This window comes from Sinohyriopsis cumingii, chromosome 17 (genome assembly GCF_028554795.1).
Source record: "Sinohyriopsis cumingii isolate HCF-2022 chromosome 17, ASM2855479v2, whole genome shotgun sequence".
NCBI classification, from domain to species: Eukaryota; Metazoa; Mollusca; class Bivalvia; order Unionida; family Unionidae; genus Sinohyriopsis; species Sinohyriopsis cumingii.
This window is the reverse complement of record NC_142977.1, coordinates 46,622,157-46,647,081: the sequence shown is the minus strand read 5'-3', so window position 1 is coordinate 46,647,081 and position 24,925 is coordinate 46,622,157. Positions and strand designations below refer to the sequence as shown.

The 24,925-nt window shown below is 36.7% G+C and overlaps 1 protein-coding gene across 1 annotated transcript in view; it reads left to right on the top strand.

Annotated features, from left to right (window-relative positions):
- Positions 1 to 706: 706 nt before the first annotated feature.
- Positions 707 to 24,925, top strand: part of LOC149778540 (14 kDa phosphohistidine phosphatase-like) — a 57,809-nt gene continuing 33,590 nt past the window's right edge. The window contains exon 1 of the mRNA XM_089939439.1: positions 707 to 1,278. Within this exon, the coding sequence (XP_089795565.1) occupies positions 1,092 to 1,278 (187 nt within the window). The 5' untranslated portion in view covers positions 707 to 1,091. The remainder of the gene's footprint in view (positions 1,279 to 24,925) is intronic.

Sequence of the window (24,925 nt, the reverse complement as noted above, 5' to 3'; positions counted from 1 at the left end):
AATTACTATATATGATTATTGGGGCGACTTCTCCGACCACCATGGGGTGACTTCTCCTGACACCTGGGACGAGTTCTCCCAGGGCGAGTTCTCCATGGGGTGAGTTCTCCCAGGGTGAGTTCTCCATGGGGCGAGTTCTCCGCTATTCTAAAAGGTGGAATGGTTTGTAGACTAAACAAAAGTGGACTTGTCCAGTTAATGTTCAGTGTGGCAAAATAAATGGATTGTGTCCGTCAATGATCTGTGACCATTTTGTGTGTGTACAAAATTAAAATTGTTAAACATACGGCGTAATAAATTGGGCTAAGTATGTAATGGGGGTAGAGGCTATGACAAGGGGGGGGGGGAGTCTAAAAGCCCTGCCTTCATACTAACACACATACAGTATATTGAAAATAATTTATGGTGACACGTATTTGTCTTTGTTTAATCCATAATTCACTAATCGGGAGTAAGTCTATTAATCTTCTATCCGTATCATTATTACCATTCTTACACACACACACACACACACACACACATACATACATACCTGTTTTGGAATATATTGTACATAGAATTCAGCATAGAGAACCTGATGAATAAATGTTGTGCCACATTTCCCTGGGTCTTAAAATAGTTTCCGGAAGATGGGAAGGGAAACTCTTCATACCAACCAATCAGATGTGTGTGTAAGGGTACCCCCCCCCCCCCCCATCATACCTGCAAGTCACGCGCGGATGTATGTGAGCGAGATTGACTCCAAACTTCGTTCGATAGGGCCCTAGTTCTGCATATCGCTAAACGTATATAGATTAGTTGTGTGAGCTATTTTGCTGTTCACGGTTTTCTCGGATATATTATAAAACCAAGTGGTCTGTGGATATATACCGAAACTCTCTGCACAGAGCGTTAAATACTTCCTGGCACTGTACCGTGCAAGGCTATACAGCGCGTATTACAGTCTGGCTGCACTGGTACAGTTTGTAAAATTCGTACCAACAGGTATTACTTGTTTCTCTAATTGCACTCGGCAAAGTTCACACAAGTTGCAAGAAGTGTTAACAAGGACTGTAGCATTTCACCCTCGGCTTACCTTCACCACTCGACAAATGGCAGTTGCAGCAACCACCATAGCCTCGCCTGGGGCCAAGGATAATCCGAAATTAAAAGCTGTCTCGGATGTGGACATTGATAAAAGTGGAAAGTTTAAATACATTTTAATCAAGGTGCATGACCCCGATAAGGAGAGAGAATTCAAGCATATTGTAAGAGGTTATGGGGACTGTGGTTTTCATGGTAAGTACACGAGTTAGTTTGTTCATTCATTTCTTCCTTCCATCATTCATTAGGTTCCCGAACATTTCGCCATACTTAATGGATCTTTCGGACATTTATAGAAATGGATCACCATTACATTATTGTACCCATTTTACTTTACCATTCAGATTTCATTCGTACCTCATAAGCCCATCTCTCCGTTTTTATAGAAATTTACCACCATTAGTAACCAGGATTCGACCAATGTGGGTATGTGAGAAAGGTTGCCAGTAGCTTCAGGTGGGTTGGTGGTTCTTCCCGGGGTTCTTCCTCCACCATTAACACTGGCCGCCATGCATAGCCTGTCGTGTGCTGAAAAATGGCGTTAAACCCCACAACAACAACAACAACAACCATTAGTAGCCTACAACCATCTGTTGCTGAAGCAAATCTAATTGTCTAAGTATAAGCCTATTCTTCCTTTTCTTTCCTTCTGATAAGATGATTATTTGTTTTACTATCTCTTCTTTTCTGTACTCTTCATCAACCAGATGCAGGTGTTAGGTCCATTCACTTGAGCATGACAATACATGAAGAAGAAAAAAAGAGGAAAGGAAAAGATGCATTCTCTCCAAGACTTGTTAAAAAAATGTTATAATTTCAAGCAAACACCGTTTTAAACAAACATGATTATCCAGTATTAGCACATATGTTTTGAAATTAATAAACATAAAAATAATTTAGTTGAATTTAAACATTAATGTTTATCAGATTATGTCCGAAGATGCACAATGTCATGGTCCAAAACATCCAGTAAAGTGGGTCAAATCCAGTTAACCATATAATGTGAGGCCATTGGCTGAAATGTCCATTGAAGTGGGGCGAAATGTCCTGGGCTGAAACGACATGGGGCGAAACATCCCTAATCCATTAGAATGCTTATGATGCAGTCACTTTTTTTTATCTCTAGGTAATTGTCTACTGTTTGCAACCATTTCATATACCCATGCCATCGGGACAGTTTCTCACTGTATAGTTCAGTACTGGTTTAATACCCATGTATGAGTGACTTCTCACATTTCCCAATTAAATTATAATGATATTTTGCATAGATAACTATATCAATCACCGCTTTTCCCCATTAATACGTGCAGTATGCTTGTAAATTTGGGGTTAAAGTGTTCATCCATGTGGACATGTATGTAGTTGATTGGATTAATATTAAGTAAAATATTTATTATTCTAAAATTGAATACTAAAATGTTTATTCAGTACTATTAAGTAATAAGCATGTTGGTTGTCATCACAATGGTTCCAAACTAAAATCAGAGTTTTTATGGCCTTTTTAACATGTTGTTGTGTGTGTGTGTGATTTAGATTTTTATTGTAGCATTAACAATTTTTCAATTGTATCGCTACGATGTCTGCAGTATGGTAGTTTATGGTGACGTGTAGCACTGGGGCATTATGCCACAGACATTTGGCATCATGTCCCACTCAGTCACATTATCCTGACACCATGTTGACCAATCCTAACACTAACCTCTTAATGCTGTGCACCAAGTGAGGCAGCAGCTAATACCATTTTTACAAGACTTTTTTATGGCTTGGCTTGGGTTCAAACCCGCAACCTCCCACATCCGAGGCAGATGCTCCAACCCAGGGGTTGGCAACCTATTTTATGTAGCGTGCTGCCACTTTTTTATGGAATTATTACAAGATGAAGGAGTGCATGCCACCAGTAATAGTAACACTGTTAAAATCTAGATTTTTGGCTGCCCTTTGCATGCCACAAAACCTCTTGACGTGTCACCTTATGACACCTGTACCGTTGGTTGTCAACCCCAGCTCTAACCACGGGCCACCGGAGCGGTCTGACATGTTATTGACAGTATCATGTAGAGGAAATAAGAGCTATATTCCTTTCCCAAGGAACAGTGAGGTAGCAGACTTAGGGTGGCATGAACAGGCATGAAACATCCATGAATCTTTTATTACAAGTCCAACATTTTGCCGCCTGAGTTACTCTGGCTCCCAACAAAAGCTATAGATTGTTATTTACCTTTGCAAAAGTCACATGCCACTAAGCTATGTCAAGGAAAGAGGAGGTTGGGTCCAGTCATCACTAGTGATGTTGTATGTATTTCCTGGGGGTGGTTATCCAGTGATCTTTCAGGGAATATTAAATGATGAGCAATAGATAATCTGAACAATCACTATATAGGCCTAAAGGTACATCTACACTGTAACTGAATGTTACAAAATGACAACTATGGTTGGTTGTACTTTCATAACATGGACGACTTGCATTTCAGGATTTTCCGAGTTTCCATAATGTTAAGGTTAGTCTTCAGGATAACAGCTCATCCTGATCAGGTTAAAAAACAATGACTGGGAAAATAAGAATTTATTAGGCACTTGTTTCTGCCAAGTAGATAGGTAAAGGACTGCATCTTGACAATGAATCAGTGTTCATTTTCTGCCATTTACAATTGCCAAAGCTAAACATTGCTTAATTTCTAGCATACGTCAGTTACCCATTACTTTGGCAATCTAAAAGTTTTGCACAGGAAGTTGACTTTTGTCTTTTCTTATGTACATGTGCCATACATACTCACATATAAGTCACGTCAACCTGCATGCATTATTTTTTTTCCTCCAAATGTCTTGGTTAACAAAAATGTAAAAAAAAAATGCAATGTTTGCCTTGAATTATTTCTGGAACAGAAGTTTTAAAAATAATCTTTTGGAAGCAATGTCATATTCATATCTACCAGCCTCTATATTAAATTTATGTTTATAACATAAAAATGTAGAAAAAAACAAAAATTGTTAAAGGTTATCCCCTAGTTAGATATATCATGACATTCTTTATTGACTTTTTAGTCTTTAAAATACATTGATCTTGTTGGCTAGTTTACCTTTTCATTCCAGTTTTGACATATACAAACTTAATATCTGAAGAAGTTGATGCATGAAAATGTTGTTGTTGTGGGGTTTAACGCCATTTTTCAGCACACGATAGCCTATATATGGCGGCCAGTATTAATGGTGGAGGAAGAACCCGGGAAAACCCCAGAAAGAACCACCGACCCACGAGAAGCTACTGGCATGCTTTCTCACATACCTACATTGGCTGAATCTGAGACTCGAACCGGCGCAGACAGAGGTGAGATGGCAGTGATCCGTAACGGAGAACGCTTTAGACCACTCGGCCACTCGGGGCCCCGATGCATGAAAATATTTGAATCACGAGTTTTTTCTCACTCTATTTACAACTTTAAAAAAAATCTTAAGGATTCTAGCTACGAACCTTTTAAGGTTTTTCTCATGCTTAATTCCTTTTAAATAATTTGCATTGAGGCTGCATTTATTAATCTGATTTGTTTAGTTTTCAATTTCACCAGCCAGTAGTATTATTGAAAGAAATCCACAATGAACAAACAGGTTATTATGTAAAAGTTATTAAGCAAAAGAATAGAAATATGAATAAAATGAAGGAATTTAAAATGAACAGACAAATGAATGAACAAACTTGACTGTCATAAAAGATAAACAGATAATAGTAAAATGTAATAATTATTACATTATTATCATGTCTGAGAAAATTCAAGATTGACATCGACTACAAAATGGCAATGACATGTACAGTACCTGAAACTATAGTCAGGAATGTAGTATATGATGAGATTGCATGGTATAAAAATTTGCAGAACATAAATCATTAGGAACTAAACACTCCCCCTTGGCAGTAAATTAGCTTGCACATTTAATACATTTGACTCAGACCACTGAAATTCAGTCAAATTTCTTTTATCTCAGACTCTCTCCTTTCTCTTTCTCTCAGTTTTGTGGACAAGCCTGCGGGCTAGTGCCTTGCAAATTTGAGCTTATCCAAACCAAATTTGAACTTGTACCATGAGTTGGGCAAGTGGATTTGTAAATCCCTGGACTGTGTCTCTTAAAAATGCAAATACTATTGAGAAATCAAGAGCTAGTTGTACAACTGCAACTTATCGAGTAACAAACCAGGGCTCAAAATCAGCATTTATAACAGTACTATTGTATTCACGCTCTGTCCCATTTGTTTGTACCCCTTACTGGCATCAAGGATATAAAAATGCATGAAAACCAGAAAAGGACATTGGGCAGTCTGTTGGTTTGAAATGCCAACAAGTTAACAGTGTTAGGGAGAACATTCAGGTTAGAAATTATTGACTTCCAAGATTTTAGTCTTGGCTACAAAGAAATTTGTTAAATTCAAGGCCTCAGACCTTCAGTTTCCTCTATTGATCTATGTGAAAATGTTTTATGCTAATTTTATACTTGTTATATTTACAGTAGACATACGTTAATATTTTCATAAGCTTGTGTCGGACACGGACACCTGTAGTTTTCATTTGAGCAAAAAAGTAAACAGTGTAGTGGAGAAGAGTACTGTGTCATGTAAGGTGAAAACAAGAACAAGTAACCGTTACAGCTCACTGGTTCCATTGGCATGTGATTTGAAAAATCTGATTTCTGAAAAGTGAAAATTATCACTTCCATATTTGCTGGTAGGAGTGGAGAGGAAATGGTTGCAAATTGTTTATTCAGATTGTAAGTGAATGATAAATTCTAGTGTACTTAATTGGTTTTGTACAGTTGGTTACTTTGGCTTGTAACCAGATACATGTAGCCCCCCCTTTTCAAGATGTGGAGGTTATTTGGGATAATGCCTCACCCTCCTTCTGAGAATCTGTGCCTGGTACAGGGCCAGTAACCAGAAAGTCAATTAAAGTTCTTCCATAATTAGTGAGCAGCAGGGGTTGGACTGGTGGAATCTAGAAGTATTGTGTTCTTGGATGGGCAAGACATTTTGTCCTCATAAATAAATACCATGGTAATGCAAATATGGCTGCTCCCTCTGTATGGTCTAACATCTGTTCCTGTGGGTATGCAAGTTTCATGTACACTCTCAGGGCTTGTTAATAGGATATTTTTTAAGCAACCCACTTGATCCCTGTACATTTGTTCACTGATGTAACCTAAATTTCACTAATTCTACTAGAATCAAACAGAATCCAGTCCAGTTTCTGCTTGAATATTTATAATTCATTAGCATTAACTCAGAAGAACAACAACTGTATTTTACCAGCAAGACAAATAAAAGCTGAAGTTAATGTTTAAGCTCCTCAAGAACATTTTTGTTTGAAGATGCCACAAATTTGTTCTGTTTATGAGGAACCAATTTACTGTTTTGATTAACTGGATCCATTGTGTGTTGGAAGCTTGAATTTTGTAATTTTTAGAGCGGTTTACACCCATCAGTGAATGATGTACCCTGTGCACTTTTGAATTTTTCTGCTGAAATTACTCATCACAGCCTTTCCAGAATCATATATCAACCATTTATATTTATTTACCATGGATTTCAGGTACTTTATCAGTATCTTTATTCTTCTTTTGGTCATATTTTTTATTGTGCGTTCTGTTATGATCCAATTTCAGCCATTTCATTGGCAGATATGAAGCTTGCAAAATGGGGGCCCCAAGTGGTCTAAAACGCTCTCTGTTACGGATCACTGCCATCTCACCTCTGTCTGTGTGGGTTTGAGTCTCAGATTCGGCTAATGTGTGTATGTGAGAAAGCCTGCCAGTAGCTTCTCGTGGGTCAGTGGTTCTTCCTGGGTTTTTCCTCCGCCATTAATACTGGCCGCCATGTATAGCCTATCGTGTGCTGAAAAATGGCATTAAACCCTACATCAACAACAACAACAACACAGTTTATTGAATATTTAATTTGGTATAATTCTAGATTATTTGTGGAGTCCATGAATGTGATCATTTCCTGTGTTGGTCTTGTTTAGTCTGATACCATGTGGAGTGTACCTCTTGTTATCATCAGTAATAAAATAAAAATTTGCTTGGTGGCAGCAAACCATGCTAGTTTTACATGGGCAAAGACTATTTTGACAAGAATCATACTCCAGGTAATTTACTCAATGAGTTCATGTTCATTTGTGCCAAAAGCAATTAGGTCCTTTACAGGAGGATAGTACCTGTAGGCAATGGTTTTAACACAGTTGACAATTAAGTATTAACTCATTAACCCCTGGTACCTTGTTTACACATAGGAGGTAGTAGCCTACTTCCAAGCTTTGTAGTGTCAAGGTATCATTTAAGATACACTAAAGTGGGTAGTATTATAGAAAGGTAGACAAATGTTGCTCTACAGTGATACCAAATAATCTGGACTCTAGTTTCACTACAAAATACAGAGGGAAAAGCCAGATTTTTTGGACCCAATTTTTTTTCTCCACAGAAAATTTGCCCATCGTCGGAATTGATTTTGTGTCCAGATTTTAGACTTTTTGGCCTCAGATCTAAGGCGGACCAGCCTGAACTGCACACAGACATGCAAACCTTTACAGACAGTAGGATAAGATGGGCATTGGGAATAAAAAGTGGTCTGGCTGTGAAAATGATGGGTCCCTTAAAAAGAAAATAGAAGAAAAAAAACTGCAACTTTTACCCTGCTGCTAATGTGCGAGCGGAATAGCCAATGAAAAATGGTGTTTCTAACACAACTAGGCATTAGATTGACCGGAAATCTTTTGGAACTTGATGTATTAGGATGTGTTCAGAAATAGCCCCCAAAATGTATTTCCTACTCGCAGTTCAGGTGAAAATGACAAAAACCCAGGGGTTAATGAGTTAAAAGTGAATGTCTAGCCTTTATCAGACAGCAGACATGGGACAACTATGATCTAGCTGGTCCCAAATAAAAATGGCACTGCTCAGACATCCAGCATGGCTGTCACATTGCCAGTCTAGACAGTTTTGTTATTTGCTAATCCTTAATGAAAATGACAATGTCAAGAGTTTCACTGCTAGATTTGTTCTGATGTCAAGTTGGTCAAGAATGAAAATGACAGTGTCAAGAGCTTCACTGCTAGATTTGTTCTGATGTCAAGTTGGTCAAGAATGAAAATGACAATGTCAAGAGCTTCACTGCTAGATTTGTTCTGATGTCAAGTTGGTCCAGAATGAAAATGACAATGTCAAGAGCTTCACTGCTAGATTTGTTCTGATGTCAAGTTGGTCAAGAATGGAAATAAGTCCTCTTTGACATCCGACGTGGCTGCAATAGTGACCATCTTGAAAAGCTTGTTTTTGATGCTTTTCCTGAATGGAAAGTCATATAGACATATGATGATTATAAAGTAACAATTCCATTAATATAGCGTCAAATATAAAAAGAAAACATGCCCAATCCATATAATTTTATCAGCTTTTACAGTATATAAAATGTGTTGCAATCAGATGACATGTATTGATGCTGCAATGAAAATTCTACACTTGGTCAACAGTTATCAGATGTCCAAGTAAACTCATCTTGTCCATGTTAGACCGAGATGGTCATCACACCACTGCTCATGACTTTCAAAGTTTTATCAACATTGGACTTTCACAGGAAGAATTCTTGCAGAGTCAGTGAAAATGGTGCTTCTCTAATGACCAATATGGTCACCATGGTATCTGTCTTGAAATAAAACCAAGTTCATGACACTGCATCAAAACCAGTGAGCTTCAAAACAGGAGATTGGGTGACATTTTCAGTTGCAAAATCATGCTGTTTATGCCAGAATCCTAATTATTAGCACAGATGTGTACATTACGACTGTACTTCAGAAAAAAACACAGGCTAGACTTTTAAAAAAGCCAGACCATAATTAAGGAGAAACAGTTTCATAACAAATTGAAATGTCATTTCAATCAAATGGCGGCCTGGTGGTTAGATAATCTGCCTTGGATGCGGGAAGTCGTGGATTTGATCCCTGGCCGAGTTGTACCAAAGACTTAAAAAATGGTACTAACAGCTGCCTTGCTTGGTGCTTAGCATTAAGAGGTTAGTGTTAGGACTGGTCGACCTGGTGTCAGGATAATGTGACTGGGTGGGACATCATACTACATGTCTGCGGCATGACGCCGCAGTGTTAGACATCACTGAAAACTGCAGACATTGTAGCAATATGACTGAAGAATTGTTAAAGCTACGTTAAAATCCAAATCACACACACACACACTCAATCAAATGGTTGAGACTGGAATCTATTGCAATAACATCCATGATTTTCCATAATCCAAGTGAATTATGACTATGCTCAAAATGGAGCAGTACAAGATATTTAGTCATCTATAACTATTGATCAAACAATGAGCAGTAGCAAAAAGAAAATAATATAACAATTGCATATGGACTATCCGTACCTTGCTTGCCATACTGTATAGATATTCGTGTTAAATCCAGCGAGACTGCTTGCCTCAGCATCATTTGGGTTGTGTCCATTTCATTGCAGGGTGAGGTGAGATATTCCATTCTTGCACTGAGGAATAAGCATGTGGTAGATAAGGTCATTCAAGCAAGCAAATATCATTTCTACTTGGAAACTACCCAGTTTCTAAAATTTGTAACCAGATTATTTCTTTTTTATTACATGATACATTTTATACCCAACTAAAATGATGGATAGAATAAAGTCTGAGCAAGAAGTTTGTTTTTTGTTGTATATTGGGCTAGACATTGTCTTTTCATTATTGGATCTCCCACCCCTCAGTGATCTTGTCTTTTCTTTTCAGCCAGTAGATTGTCAGTACCATCAAGGGACTGTTGTTTAAGGTGTTGTGAAAATTTGTGGCTTCTATTTCATCGACAAGCACTTTGCAAGAATTACCACACAGTTTTACTCATTTGAATTAACAGCAGTAGGACAGTATATGATTGGTTGCTACACTGAGCAGAGGGTAACCTGTCACAAGTGATGAGATTACACCAATTTGCCCTCAGAAAAATACACAGTTAATATGTCTGGTAATTCTAGTGGTTTTCTTTTTCTTTTTGCAGTTGCTTCCGTTTTTTCAATCATTTGTATTAGATGCATACAAAATTAAAGATACAACTAAGGAACAATGTTTGTAAACTTTAAAATTAAACATTTTGAATTCACATTTCCAAATTTTATACTCATTTCAACTCCAGTTTCTAAATTTCCAGATTTGTTCTTGGCTTTGAAGATGTTTTCAGTTTTATGTGCAGTCATTGTTACAGTAAACAGACTTGAATGTACAGCTGTGTAGATCATGGGATTTCTGATAGGAGGATTTGCTTTATGGAAGGGGTGTTTGTTGTTGTAGGGTTTAATGCCATTTTTCAGCATAAGATAGGCTATACATGGCAGCCAGTATAAATGGTGGAGGCAGAACCAGGAAAAACCCTGCAAAGAACCACTGACCCACGATAAGCTACTGACAAGCTTGCTTCCATACCCACATTGGCCAAACCTGAGACTCGAACCCACTCAGACAGAGGTGAGATGGCAATGATCCACTTGGCCACTCTGAGGCCCTGGAAGGGGTGGTTCATTTTCCTTAAAATGATTGAGTTTGTTTCTTACTGAATTATTTACAATGTCATTGGCTTTGACTGATTCACTCCCACCTACACTGTTATGATATGTAGTGGCAAGCAGGGTCTATTCTATAATTCAAAATGTATGGGGAAATTCCCCCTTCCATTTGAAAAAAGTGTGCATGTGTGTGTGTGAATTTCCAAAATATAGGATGGATTTTGTAACAAACAAAATGTAGAGCTTGCAAGTAAGATGTTCAATTTTCTTGCATCTGGTTGATTGTTAGTTTGATATTTACATGTATTTAAGAAATAAGAGTGAATCCCACAATCACTTAGTATAGAATAGACCTTAATTTGGCATACAACTTTCAAAATGTTTTAGTGTTGGAAACCAAACTTCCACCCTTCTAGGCTTATTGTCACAAATTCAGTGCCTTAATCACTGCACCATTGTGACAACTTTTGCCTACACTCGGCTCATGCCACTAAATTCATGTCAGGCTGTCTGCTGTTGCAGGTGGAGAAACAAGTAATTGACCTGACATTAGAGTAATACACATTCCAGGCTGTCTGTTAATGTGGGTAAAGAAACAAGTAATTACCATGATACCAGAAGAATACAGATGTCCGGTTGTCTGCTAATGCAATTTACAGAAACAAGTAATTGACCTGACACCAGAGTAATACATATCTGGCTTTCTGCTAATACAGGTACATAAACAAGTAATCGACCAGAAACCATGGCAGAGATAACAAATCTGCTCAACATAGCATGCCATATGAAAGCAGTATTTCTTATTATGCATTGTGACATTTACCCCCTCCCCATAAATTTTAATTTGTAATATACAAGTATAGTGAAAATGTTATGAAAAATGGTTCAAGTTATAATCAGGTTTTGAATTTCAGTATGATATACTGTGTCAGCTGATGCATAGTGACACCCTGTGAATATGATATACAGTGTCAACCTGGAAATATGATATACATTGTTAGCATGGGAAAATGATATAGTTTCAGCCTGGGAAAATGATAAATACTGTCAGCCTGGGAATATGGTATAGTGTCAGCCTAGGACAATGATGTACAGTGTCATCCTATGATTATGATATAGTGATAACCTGGGAATGATGTACATTGTTATCATGGGAATATGATATAGTCTTAGCCAGGGAATATGATATAGTGTCAGCTTGGGAAAATTACATGTATATACAGTGTTAGCCTGGGAATATGATATAGTGAAAGCCTGTGAATAAGATATATACTGACAGCCTGTAAAAATGATATAGTGACAGCCTGGGAAAATGATATATGCTGACAGCCTGGCAATGTGATCTAGTGACAGCCTGGGAAAATGATATATACTGACAGCATAGGAATGTGATTTAGTAACAGCCTGGGAAAATGATATATACTGACAGCCTGGGAATGTGATACATAGAGACAATGTTTTGAATTTGAATATGATACATACTGACAGCCTGGGAATGTGATCTAGTGACAACCTGGGAATGTGATTTAGTGACATCCTGGGAAGATGATATATACTGACAGTCTGGGAATGTGATATAGTGACAGTCTGGGAATGTGATATAGTGACAGCCTGGGAAAATGATATATACTGACAACCTGGGAATGTTATACATAGAGACAATGTTTTGAATTTGAATATGATATATAAAGTGACAGCCTGCTTTGTGACTGATATCAGACCTTAATGTCTGACAAATTTTCATTTTGCCTATAATTACACTATGTCTCACATGTTGATATCTGTCTTTGACTTTTTAAAAAGTTTGGTTGTATAAAATATTGGACTTGGTATTAGAAGGATTTTACTTTATTTTTGCCATGATTTGTGTTTTGCAAGGTTTTTATGGGGATGCTTAAACTTATTTATCACTATTTAGCCATGGTTGTGCTGACATGTTGTTTAATGTTATACAGATATACCCAGTGATAGTGTTGCTCATTGTTGTTAAGGTAATGGCATATTTGAGTTTCAGTGGCATATGGTTGCTATAGGTTAATTGTGCTGTTAGCATTTGCATGTGCTTACTATAGGTACCATATGTACTAACTTAAAAGACAAATCCAACTACAGACTGCACAGACCCATATCTGCCAGCACATAATGTGCCACCAGATCTGGGTCTGTGTGGTTTGAGAGGAGTAATCGATATAACAAACGACACAGATGCCAATCTGCAGACACATTCTGCTATGGCAGATCAGGATCTTTGTTGCAGTTTGACTCGACTTATAAGTGAGTACAGATGGTAAATAGAAACACCATCCTTTCCTCTATAATGGCACCAGATTCACTGGGATGGATAATTGTCTAAATTTATGAGCAAACAGCACCAAATAGTTATCTCATCATGGAGTGCAAGTCAGCTTGCAGAGCCTTGTGTGATTCATTAACAGAGGCAGGCAGCAGATAAATTTCAAAATAAATATATATACAGGCAAGAGAATTTTATGCACACTACTTAATTAGTTATTGTTTAGATTAGAAATTCCATGCTGTTAGAGGCCTGTTTGCAGTTTTGTTAGTTTTATACCAAAGAACCTTAAACAAATAACCAACAAAACTCGGTCAGTACAAAAGAACTTTGAAACTCATCCATACAAATGAAACATATCTATACAAATGAACCTTCAGACTTGTCAGTACAAAAGAACCTTAAAGCTCATGAAAGCAAAAGAACCTCCAAACGTGTCAGTGAAAAAGAATTTCCAGATTCTTAGGTGTTTGGAGGACACACGGTACTAATTATACGGAAGAACTGTGAACCAGTCTAGAAATGGGTGAAGAAATGATAGAGTATTTACAGGTTTGGTGGTCCATAATTGGTTAATAATGAAAATTAAAATTTTAGGAAAAATATCTTTTGAGAGCTTGTCCTATATGTAATGTAAAAAAAATATTGACAAATTTCTACTGATGCAATTTTAGCATTTTTACAGGCTTGACTCAGGAGTACTCAATACTGAAAGTAGCACCTGATTCATTTGGTGCAGAATCAATAACACGTGTTTCATGCACATGTATGTAAACAAATTGCCGCGGGTCATATGGTGTTCTCCACACATAAGCTTGCACCAAGGTTAGATGTGCACGAAAAATTATAGGTGTCATTATCAGCACCCATAAATTTTAAGTTATTGAATTTTGAATATGACAGTGTTTCCATATGTTTACCATTGGAGTTGAATTAGTACCGTGAGTCCTATATGCGACCTATACCATAATAGGAGTTTGTTGTTTCCATGGTTACCACGTGCATCCAGGGTATCAATTTGGTGGTTTTTACATATGACAGTGATAATGGAGTCTTTTTATCATGGTTTGCATGTGATTTTGGAGAAAAATTCTATACAAAAGACAGATGGGGATGGTTTTATACACTGGAGAGTGGAAGTATATAGCTCAGGCCATAGGGAAAAGAGCACAGTATGGCCTGATGGCAGAATTTCATATGATGGTACCCATAGATTGGCCTGTATGGTTAAATACAATTTAACACATGCAATAATTCCCCAAAATGGGGTGGGGTGGGGTAGATTTTGTATGTAAGCCACTTATGTCACAATCACTTATGTATCAGTACTGATCATTTAACTTTAGAGACACACTCAGCAGATCAAAGCAGAGAACATTGTAAAAATAAGGACTGTGCACAAAACTGCACATGCTGCATTGCCTCAACCTGTAAATTGAATTATTATATGTCGAGTCACATTGAATATCAATTATACCGGTCTTATTTCTTATCCTAGAATTAAACTCCTTGACACCTATTCTATGTTCAGCATGTTTCTCATATTGGTACATTACATTTTTGGGCAAACAGTATTGGAACTTTTCTGCATTCCTTTTGTTGAGGGAGCAGGGAGGGACATTTTCACTTAAAATAATAGTTTTCAACCCTTCATTCCCAATATAAGTCTGCAAAAGTCCTATCTGTATTGCATTCTTTACACAGGCAGTTTTTCTTCCCCAACCTCCCTTCATACAGTTGAAACATTCTTGATGTATAACTGCATGGTGAACATACTGCTCTCTCCCACCAAACCAGATCTCTTTTTTCTTCATGTACCAAGTCCCATGATAGAAAACCTTTATACTCAGGGTGTTGCAACTTGTGGTCTCAGAACACATTATTCCAAATCTCAGCATTTGATTACTGCGTGCACTAAGTGATATGGGTTTTCTTCACCATATATGTTGTTGTGAATAAATGAAAACAAGCTTCATGTCAGAAATATGGTTTCATATTTGAAACAAAAGCTATTTATTAAACCTACATTGCTCTGTTCTTACCATCAAGTAATAGTAAGGAATCATTTAGCTGTAAATTAGAGCTTGCTATTTGGTTTGCCAATTCAAGGTGTATTACCTCCCCTTTGACTGTAATTGAGTGATTGCAATGTTTGCTTTGTTTCTCTTTTGTTCAATAATGTATGCATTTTTTCAGCTTTATATTAAAAAGTAAGTAATTTAACACTGCTTATAGTGGAAAGTAGCCACAGTAATGATTTTGAGACTTTTTCTTAACTTTTTATGAGCTTTGGGTAAATGTAGGTATATGTTTATGTATTAGACAACTTCAATATGCAATTCAATTCTATTACTTAAATTTAACAAGTAGTGTATTCAGTGACAATTTTTATCAGTGTCTGCATATTGCATAGAGACATGAACTTGTCTTGGCATAGCAAAGTTTTTCACACATTTCTCCACCTCCAGCATACTTAATAGCTTGAGTCATAACAGTTTGTGCATACACTTTCTGTCTCCAACATCAATGTCAGCATTATAGGAACTTTGGATAGCTTTTTCAAATTTGTCTCTTGCTGTCCTTATGTAACATACCTCATGCTGATGTGTTATTTGGGTTGATACACATTCCCCCCACCCCCGTTGTGGGGAACATTACCAGGCTTGAAGAAATTACTCTGTCTATTCTTTGCTTATTCACCCTTCCCCATAGTTTTATACTAAAAAGTAGCACTATGTTATTTAATTATTCAGTATAATAAAGCTTATGGAACTCTTCCTTGGCTTTTATAACTTTTTATTAACATTTGGGGGTTATGAATCACATGTGATGATAGTTTAAATAAGTTTGGAATGTTAGCATCTCTTGATGCTTCATGGGTGTGTGTATATGTTTTAGTCACAAAAGGGCAATGGCCTCTTATCATTTTGACCTGTCATGTGGCACACTTATTTGTTTTGTTTGATTGATGTGAATAGGGATGCACTGTATCTTATTTCTGTGAGAGTCAGCAAGAAAAGAAATGCAATTTTGAAATTTAAAACATTTAAAACTTGTCTTATAGCCAGTGAGAGATGAAAAAACAATGCGTCATGTAATTTGATACCCTGTGATGTCATACTTGCTGATGTCAGCATGCTTGTGTTTCTTTTGTGTAGCATGCATGCCATAGAAAGATAACATGAAGATACAAAGGCAGAAAACAATTATTTTAATAACAAGAATAAGCCATTAATAAGTACAATACAACACAGCAACATGTGATGCGGATGCAATTTAACTATAGATATTGGTATCACATAAAATGCTATTGCACTATTATCCATGCACAAGCATGGCCAATTCTTTCTTACAATTATGCTCTAATATCAAGGAGTAAAATACAACTTTTTCAAAAAAAATTAAATCTGGTTATAGGACACACGGTACTAATTATACGGAAGAACTGTGAACCAGTCTAGAAATGGGTGAAGAAATGATAGAGTATTTACAGGTTTGGTGGTCCATAATTGGTTAATAATGAAAATTAAAATTTTAGGAAAAATATCTTTTGAGAGCTTGTCCTATATGTAATGTAAAAAAAATATTGACAAATTTCTACTGATGCAATTTTAGCATTTTTACAGGCTTGACTCAGGAGTACTCAATACTGAAAGTAGCACCTGATTCATTTGGTGCAGAATCAATAACACGTGTTTCATGCACATGTATGTAAACAAATTGCCGCGGGTCATATGGTGTTCTCCACACATAAGCTTGCACCAAGGTTAGATGTGCACGAAAAATTATAGGTGTCATTATCAGCACCCATAAATTTTAAGTTATTGAATTTTGAATATGACAGTGTTTCCATATGTTTACCATTGGAGTTGAATTAGTACCGTGAGTCCTATGGAGAATTAATGTGGAAGAGCTGATAATCAGCTCTTTATTTGTTTTTATATAGAATGAGTATTGGACAGGTTTGAGTGTAAAATTTGTGCAGATTATCTAATATTTGAAAATAACTTTCAGTTACTAAAAATATGGATCTTTAGGCATTATTAGATATACAAAATGATGAATTTTAATATCAGAAAACCGTTTCTGAATGTAAGATAAAGATTTTTGGAAAATAAAAAGGTGGGTTTTTTTTGTCTGCAAGGGGATTACGTAACAGTTAGCACCATACAGTAATGGCAAGCTGGGTGTATCAGTACCTAGTTTTCAGACTACCAGGTGTACCTGTAATTTATTTTGTGGTAATTATTGCATGCTTTCGTGAATACTGGCATGTACATTGCTATCTCAAATACTGTGGAATAACCCTACCACAAAAGCTTGTGTTATCAAGACAGGGTCTACTCTAGGAAAATCTCACATAATGTTTTCAAGCCTGTCCTTTATTTCTTCATTAAGTCCCTGATTATTGAAAATTGATGCATCTCCTGGGTCATATGAGATGATTCATGGTTGTTAAAGGTGTTTCATCATGTTGGCTAGACTCAGTTATTGGAATTTCACATCTTCACGTTGAGCCTAAATATAGTTGTTTCAGTGCATATTGCATTCTGCCAGTAGATAGTAATATTTTGGTATACATTTTAAGTACTGATTGACTGGTAAAGAAAGAATAATAAGCATTTGCAGATGTTCACATCCAATCACTAATGCATGATTCCTGTGGGGATAGTTAAACAGTTAGCGAAAAATAACCCATACTGCATTTTTTAATATCTGTGTGCATTAGATAGTGTTTTACTCTAAAATAAATTTTTCTCCCCACACGTATGTCATATAATTTGTAATATTTCTCTCATACACATGCTTGGAGAGAGAGGAGAGAGAGAGAGGTGTTCAAATAAAACGTGTCATATAAGATCACTGCCATTAGAAACCTCCTGTTGTGAAAGACCCAGTTCTCAATGCTTGGCTGTATTAAAAATGTTGTTGTTGTTGTTGTAGGGTTTAACGCCATTTTTCAGCACACGATAGGCTATACATGGCGGCCAGTATTAATGGTGGAGGAAGAACCCGGGAAAACCCCAGAAAGAACCACTGACCCACGAGAAGCTACTGGCAAGCTTTCTCACATACCCACATTGGCTGAATCCCAGACTCGAACCCACGCAGACAGAGGTGAGATGGCAGTGATCCGTAACGGAGAGCGCTTTAGACCACTCGGCCACCCCGTATTAAAAATGCTTTATTTACAATGACTATTAAAAATGATTTATATACAGTGACTTAAGTAATGCATTATAATGTTAAAAAATCCTGGATCCCTTGGGTTATTTAATACAATGGGTTCTCTTGTGAGTGCTCAGATTAAGAAGAAAAAATGTCCCTAATATGTATAGAAACAAACAATACTGAGATCAAAGTTAATTTTCAGTATAAACTTTATTTTAACCAAATTCAAGAACATAATAATAAAAAGCTTGTATGTACACAGCAGGCTTATGCTTTGTTAGGTTGATGGTGAATTTTCTGGCATTGGTTAAAGGCAAACAAAAAAAGCAATCGTCTGAGTCAGTACTGATGATGTGGATGACTCTTCAAGAGAATTGACGTGGTTGTTTGTCACTGTAGATTTGTTTTTTGCTTGTTTTAACTGCACTTTTAATTCACTGTTGGCTATATCATGCCAAGGGAATGGTAGCTTAGTACCTTTCTCAAGGACACACAGGCATCTGACACAGGCTCGCCTTATGTGTGTATTAAATCTGTTCTTATTGTAAAAAATAAAACAGATGCATAAATTATATATACCCATTAGATTATCAACAAGGAAAATATGTACAAAGTTCAATTAAAATCCATCTTGACTATCATAAATCATCTATTATTTAAAACAATAATTATTTTTCTGAAGTTGAAAATATTGCAACAACCACGACCACTCTAGCCTTAATTGGACCAATGCACTGTCTTTGGGTAATATAAAACAGGGTGTGGCCAACCTGGTTAACTCCAAGTTGAGCTTTGTGTTTCACCTATCATTTATGCATACATAGCAAGAACTGGAAATTTATTTCTGGTCACTTTAGGCTAGAAAAAGTTTGTAACTGAAATCAAGAGGTCATAGACAATAATCTATGTCAAACATTTATTCTTCTTGCACATTGAGGCCTCTATCTGTATTTTCAAAACAAATAATAGCCAGATATTTCAGTCATGTCATTTCACAGAAATCTGAATGTTCTTTATAGGTGCACTGTTATTCTTTGATAAATTGATATATTGTCTGATCTTGGAAATGCTTAGATATAGGTGAAATCTTAGATGTTAACAGTGGTCTCCAGTAAATGTTCTTCAGCCCCTGCCATTTTGTTGCTCAAACCAACTTGGAATTAGGTGACCATTACCTGAGTGTGCTGAGACTCTTACATTACTGTGATATTTCCCACCAATAGGTCAGTTGGTAGGTATAGTGGATACATTATTACATTTGTTGACTGATCGCCATACAAAACAGAGAGAATAAGGCATATGCATTATTCAGTTTAGCCTGCAGATCCCACTTGTAGGGTTAAATGCCTTGTTTCCGATATCTAACTTGTATTTTGGACAAAAACCTTAAATCTAACCCAGCAGTTTACATGTAACTGCCAAACACTCAATGGGATGGAGATTTGTTCCTCAGTCTTGACTCAGCCAGAGATCATTGGTAATCTAATGGTATTGCCCAGTATCCTTGGTCCATTAATTACTAGGGTTGTATGTGGTTACAGATTTCAAGATATATTATTCCGTCATGATATGCTGTCCACAGGAGACACAGAGCCTTGTAATGAAGTATATGATAACATAATTTTAATGAAATGACCTCCATGATTGTCTTTGCCTTATAACAGGAACTGTGTTGTACGTAGGTGCCTTATGGTGAGGGAGTGCTGTATATACATGAATTCTGCTTTGTCATCATATTATTTGTAAGTGCCACCTTATTATTTGCTTTGTAACCATCTGATTTCAAAGTGTAATTCGTTACCAAAACCAGCAATATGATATATGTTAAAGATAATTGATACGAAATCAAAACAAGCTAGGTCAGTCAATGAATCTTACAATTTTGACCAATTTCCTGTTTTGCTGAATTCATAAGATTAAGTGATTGTCTTGGGTTTATTCTAAATTTGCAAATCACATTACTAGGCTGGAGATGAATACATTACTTACTCCCCCCCCCCCCCATTGTTGATCCATGTCCTTTTATTAAATGTGCATGTGGTGCAGATTGAGATTCCTTATTGGCAGTAAGTGTCACAAAAACAGGCATACATTTAGACACAATATATACAGGTTGGAATTAAAATAACATAACGCCAAAACATCTTTTTATTATGAAATATAAGCACAAGATCAGTAACTTGATTTGTGTGATTGTATCACATCATGTTTGTTAGCATTGGACATTGCTTAACCGTTCAGTTATTGTAATATACAATGACCTACCCTATTAAGACCAGTGTGATGAATTGATCAAACTTGGCATCTTAGCTTACTTCACCTGCAATCATAGAGAAGTTTGATTATGAGAGACTAAGTAATGATGGGGTTGCAGTTGATGGCCAATTGGTATATCAAGACTGTGATGTTAGAAATTTCTCATTTTTGTTCTCCATCGAACCAGCGGAATACTTGGTATATACAGATACAACTACTGCATCTACGTCATGTGCAGCGTTTAAACAGCAGACATAAACTAAGTTTCCATGTACTGGAGGGTGTGTATGTATTTTTTTTTACCATTATGACAAACAGGTAAATGAAGCATACTTGGCAGAGTGGCACACATTTCTTGGGAATGCATGTACAGAATACTGTTAGAGTTCAGGTGTATTTGTTAATAAGCTGGTAATAGGCTTTGTGTCTTGCTTGTTTTTCTCAGCCTGTCTGGCACAGTATTGAGATACCCATCATTCTTGTACAACCTTTACTGTCAGCTTGAGGTACAGTGCAATGATTAAGCTGATGGTTGGAATGAAGATAGTCATGTACCTTTTGTCTGCAACAAAATTTGTTTATGCTGTTTCAGGGTACCATTCAATTTTTTGGAGAGGGTTTGTTGGGGAGGATAATGTTGTTGTTGTAGGGTTTAACGCCATTTTTCAGCACAAGATAGGCTATACATGGCGGCCAGTATAACTGGTGGAGGAGGAACCCTGGAAAACCCAGGGAAGAACCACCGACCCACGAGAAGCTACTGGCAGGCTTTCCCACATACCCACGCTAGCCGAGCCTTGGACTCGAACCCACGCAGACAGAGGTGAGATGGCAGTGATCCGGAACGGTGAGCACTTTAGACCACTCGGCCACTCGGGCCCCTTGAGGGAGGATAAGGGTGGTTAAGAAGAAGAAGAGAAATCCCCCACATAAAATAGCACCCCATCCCTAGCAGAGTTTTTAATTCTGCTTGTTATAGACAAGAAGAGTTAATAATATGGTTAGATTTGTTATAACTACTCAACCTAAACTACGTGGAAGATTGCCATGAATCTTTATAGACACATTCATCCCATGGTCTTATTGATACCAAATGAAAATTGTGGTACTAAGACAGCCGATTTTGCCATCACTGTGACCATCTTGAAAATATTATAATCGCTACTCTTCCTGAATCGATTTTAACTTCAGCATATAGTTTTCACCAAATGTCTTATGATCTCTTGTTTGTTCAAAACGAAAAGTGTACTTCTCATAGATGGCTGGTAAGACTGTCTTCTTTAATTTCACCCGACGACTTCTTATGGTGTTTAATTGGCTCTAAATGTAAAAGCTGCAAATTTGATGTCCATTGTGGCCTCCAAGACAGCCATATGAAAAAATGTTGTTATTGTAGCTCCTCCAAAAATGGGAATGTTATACCAACATGGATTTTCACCAGAAGACTTTGTGCAGTATGAAGTTTGTCTTAAATGGTGCTGATCTGTTGTCCATCCAAAAAATCTTGTTAAAGCTATTTCTTTCAAAAGTAAAGTAATCTTTGCATAGTGTTTTCTTGAACAGTGTCTTTGTGGTGTAGAATTCATCCTAAATGAAATAATGCAATTTGACCCTCAATATTTTCACCTTGGTGGTCATCTTGAAAATATTATCTTTACTCTCAAATTGATGGCTACAGTATATCAACAATGGGTTTTCATTAATAAATTCTTTTGAGACCTGTACTATTGAAATTACCATTAGTACCAGTTGTACAACTGTTATGGCTGCCATGACAACTATCTTGAAAATATTGTGGACACTACTTCCCCATAATGGTCATATTGTCATGGATTATTTGCCAAAATATTTCCAATGGTGTTTACTTGGTCCTAAATGAAAATGGTACCAGTCTGACAAAAACTTTCCACCACAGCAATTAATTTGTAAATCTTATTAGTTAAGCAATCCTTGCCTTCATAAGAATAAAAATATCAAAGATAAGTCTCTGAACCCACTCTTACCTAAATTTGCAATGGTTATTGCCTCTAAATATTTAGTTTTCCCATCCTCTGCCAAGGCTTGAAACTAGATTTGAAGCAAATATTTCCATTTAGCCTTCAATTAATTTACTTATTCATTCTTTGCTGTATACTCTAATTCATTATTGGTCAGTGGGAGAGAACCGGTTTATGTGGATTTCATGTGCATGGTTGATATAATAAACCATGTATTTGATTGGTTTATTTTTGGGTTTAACACAGAGTTTTTCAGCACATGATAGGCTATACATGGCAGTCAATATTTGTTTCATGGAAAAGAGCCTGGGAAGACCTCAGGAAGAACCACTGCCCAACAGAAAGTTACTGGCATAATTATACCATGGTGGCTAAGCTGAGACTGAAAACCAACATGAACAGAGATGATAGACTGACTATTCATGGCAGCCAGTATAACTGTAATACCCAGTTTAGAACCACCTTTGCATGGGAAGATACTGGTAAGCTTTCTCACGTACCTACATTGGCCAAGACCAAGACTCAAGCTCACACAGACATATGTGTATTGTTAGTGATCAGTAAAGACTAGCACTTTAGAACACTAGGCCACCCAGGGGCCCATTAATTGCAGGTAATTGATTAAAGGTAAAGAGAAAAATTACAAACCATATAAAATTGAAGTACTATTTAAAATTTGGACAGCATGTTAAAGAGGGGAATTAGTGTTTGCTTGTGATAAATTGAAACATGATTATCAGTATTTCACAATTTATATTCAACCCTTTCATCGTGTTTGATTTACCTTATTACTCCAACCCTCCAATCAATCAGTATTCTCAATACTTTGATTTCCAGTCTATTTCTTACATGCAAATTGTTTTCATTTCCTCCACCTATACATTCCAAGCAGCTGCCTGTTCAGAATCTTAGCTTTGAAAACAACATAAGTTCACAGATTTCTCTGAACACTAAGGGGTCTAATGTACACAAAACAGCAGTGTTAATTTTGAAAAACTTGTATCAGTTGATTGGGCTTGAAAGATGGAAGTGATCACTGTTAAGAGCTTTGTAATTATCTTCTTGTTCTTGTTCTTCTTCCTCTTCTTCTTCTTCATTATCATCATCATCATCATCATCATCATCATCATCATTATCATCATCATCATTAATGTACCAGGACCTTGTATACCATTATATAGGGTGCTTAATTTGAGACAGCCACAGGTGTATCTTGTTACTGTATCTTAAATAATGCTCTGTTTCTACTCAAGACTCCAAATTTCCCCAGAGAGGGTTATAAGGAATAGTGTCTGATTCATTAAAAAAACACAGTTTACCAAATCATTAAGTATATAGAATGGTAAAGGGATCAGGAATGATATACCGTATGTATAAACAACTGTATATGTTTTGTTCTCAATCAGTGGGAAAGAAAAGGTGTGAAATCATGATATAGCACATGCATATGGTCAAGGTTGTAATGCCAAGACTTGCCATATCAAACAAGTTCTTTCCACAAACTTGAAACAAAACATGAATGTGGTTTTCTATTTATTGCATTCCCTCCACTGTACCCTTTCCATAAATTATTTTGCTAAGTGGCATGAATTTTATTTGAAAGCAGTTTGGAATTTGTAAAAGTTTGATTTGATGTGATTAAGACTATCAACAAGTGGACATAAGAGAAAACACCAAAATAGTTCCAGGATATGTGTGCGATTCAATGCTAGATCAATTCTGTAAGATTAAATGGGAATGTAACAATAGCCTGTATAAATTAAGCACACTTGCAACCTGTGTACAGACCAGTTTATGTTGCCATGTACACCATATAAACAGGTGGCCGAGTGGTCTAAAGTGCTCACCATTACGGTTCAATGCCATCTCACCTCTGTCTGCTGAGTTCGTGTCTCTGATTGGACTAATGTGGTTATGTGAGAAAGCTTGCCAGTAGCTTCTCGTGGGTCGGTGGTTCTTTCCGGGGGTTTCCTGGGTTTTTCCTCCACCATTAATACTGGCCGCCATGTAATGCCTATCTTGTGCTGAAAAATGGCATTAAACCCAACAACAACAACAACACCATATAAACTAACTTATAACTTGAATTTAACTGCAAACAACATAGACCCTGATCTGACATCACATATCTCCCATATTTGTGATGGTATATGCGCAATTTGCCATTGGACTCGACTTAACCTCACATATATACAGGAATACTCTGACTGATCTGATGTGATCGTTGTCAAATCCTACACGAAAATTAATGATATAATCACATTCAATAAGTGTTGTATGTTAGGCTCTCTTTTACTTAAAGTACAGTGTTTTATCAGAGTTTATCGCAGGTGTCGGCAACATGAAGAGATTTTCTGTAGGACATGAAGGGCATCCAGAAATCTCGATTTTAACAGTGTTACATTGTTACTGGTGGCACATGCTCGTTCATTTTGTAATTAATCCAAAAAAGTGACACACAATGTAAAGTAGACTGCCCACCCCTCAGTGTATACAAATTAAAATAAGACTGCCAAAGGTACCACTGAACATAAATAAGGTGTCAGATTTGCATCCTGTCAGATATTGATTTTAATCAG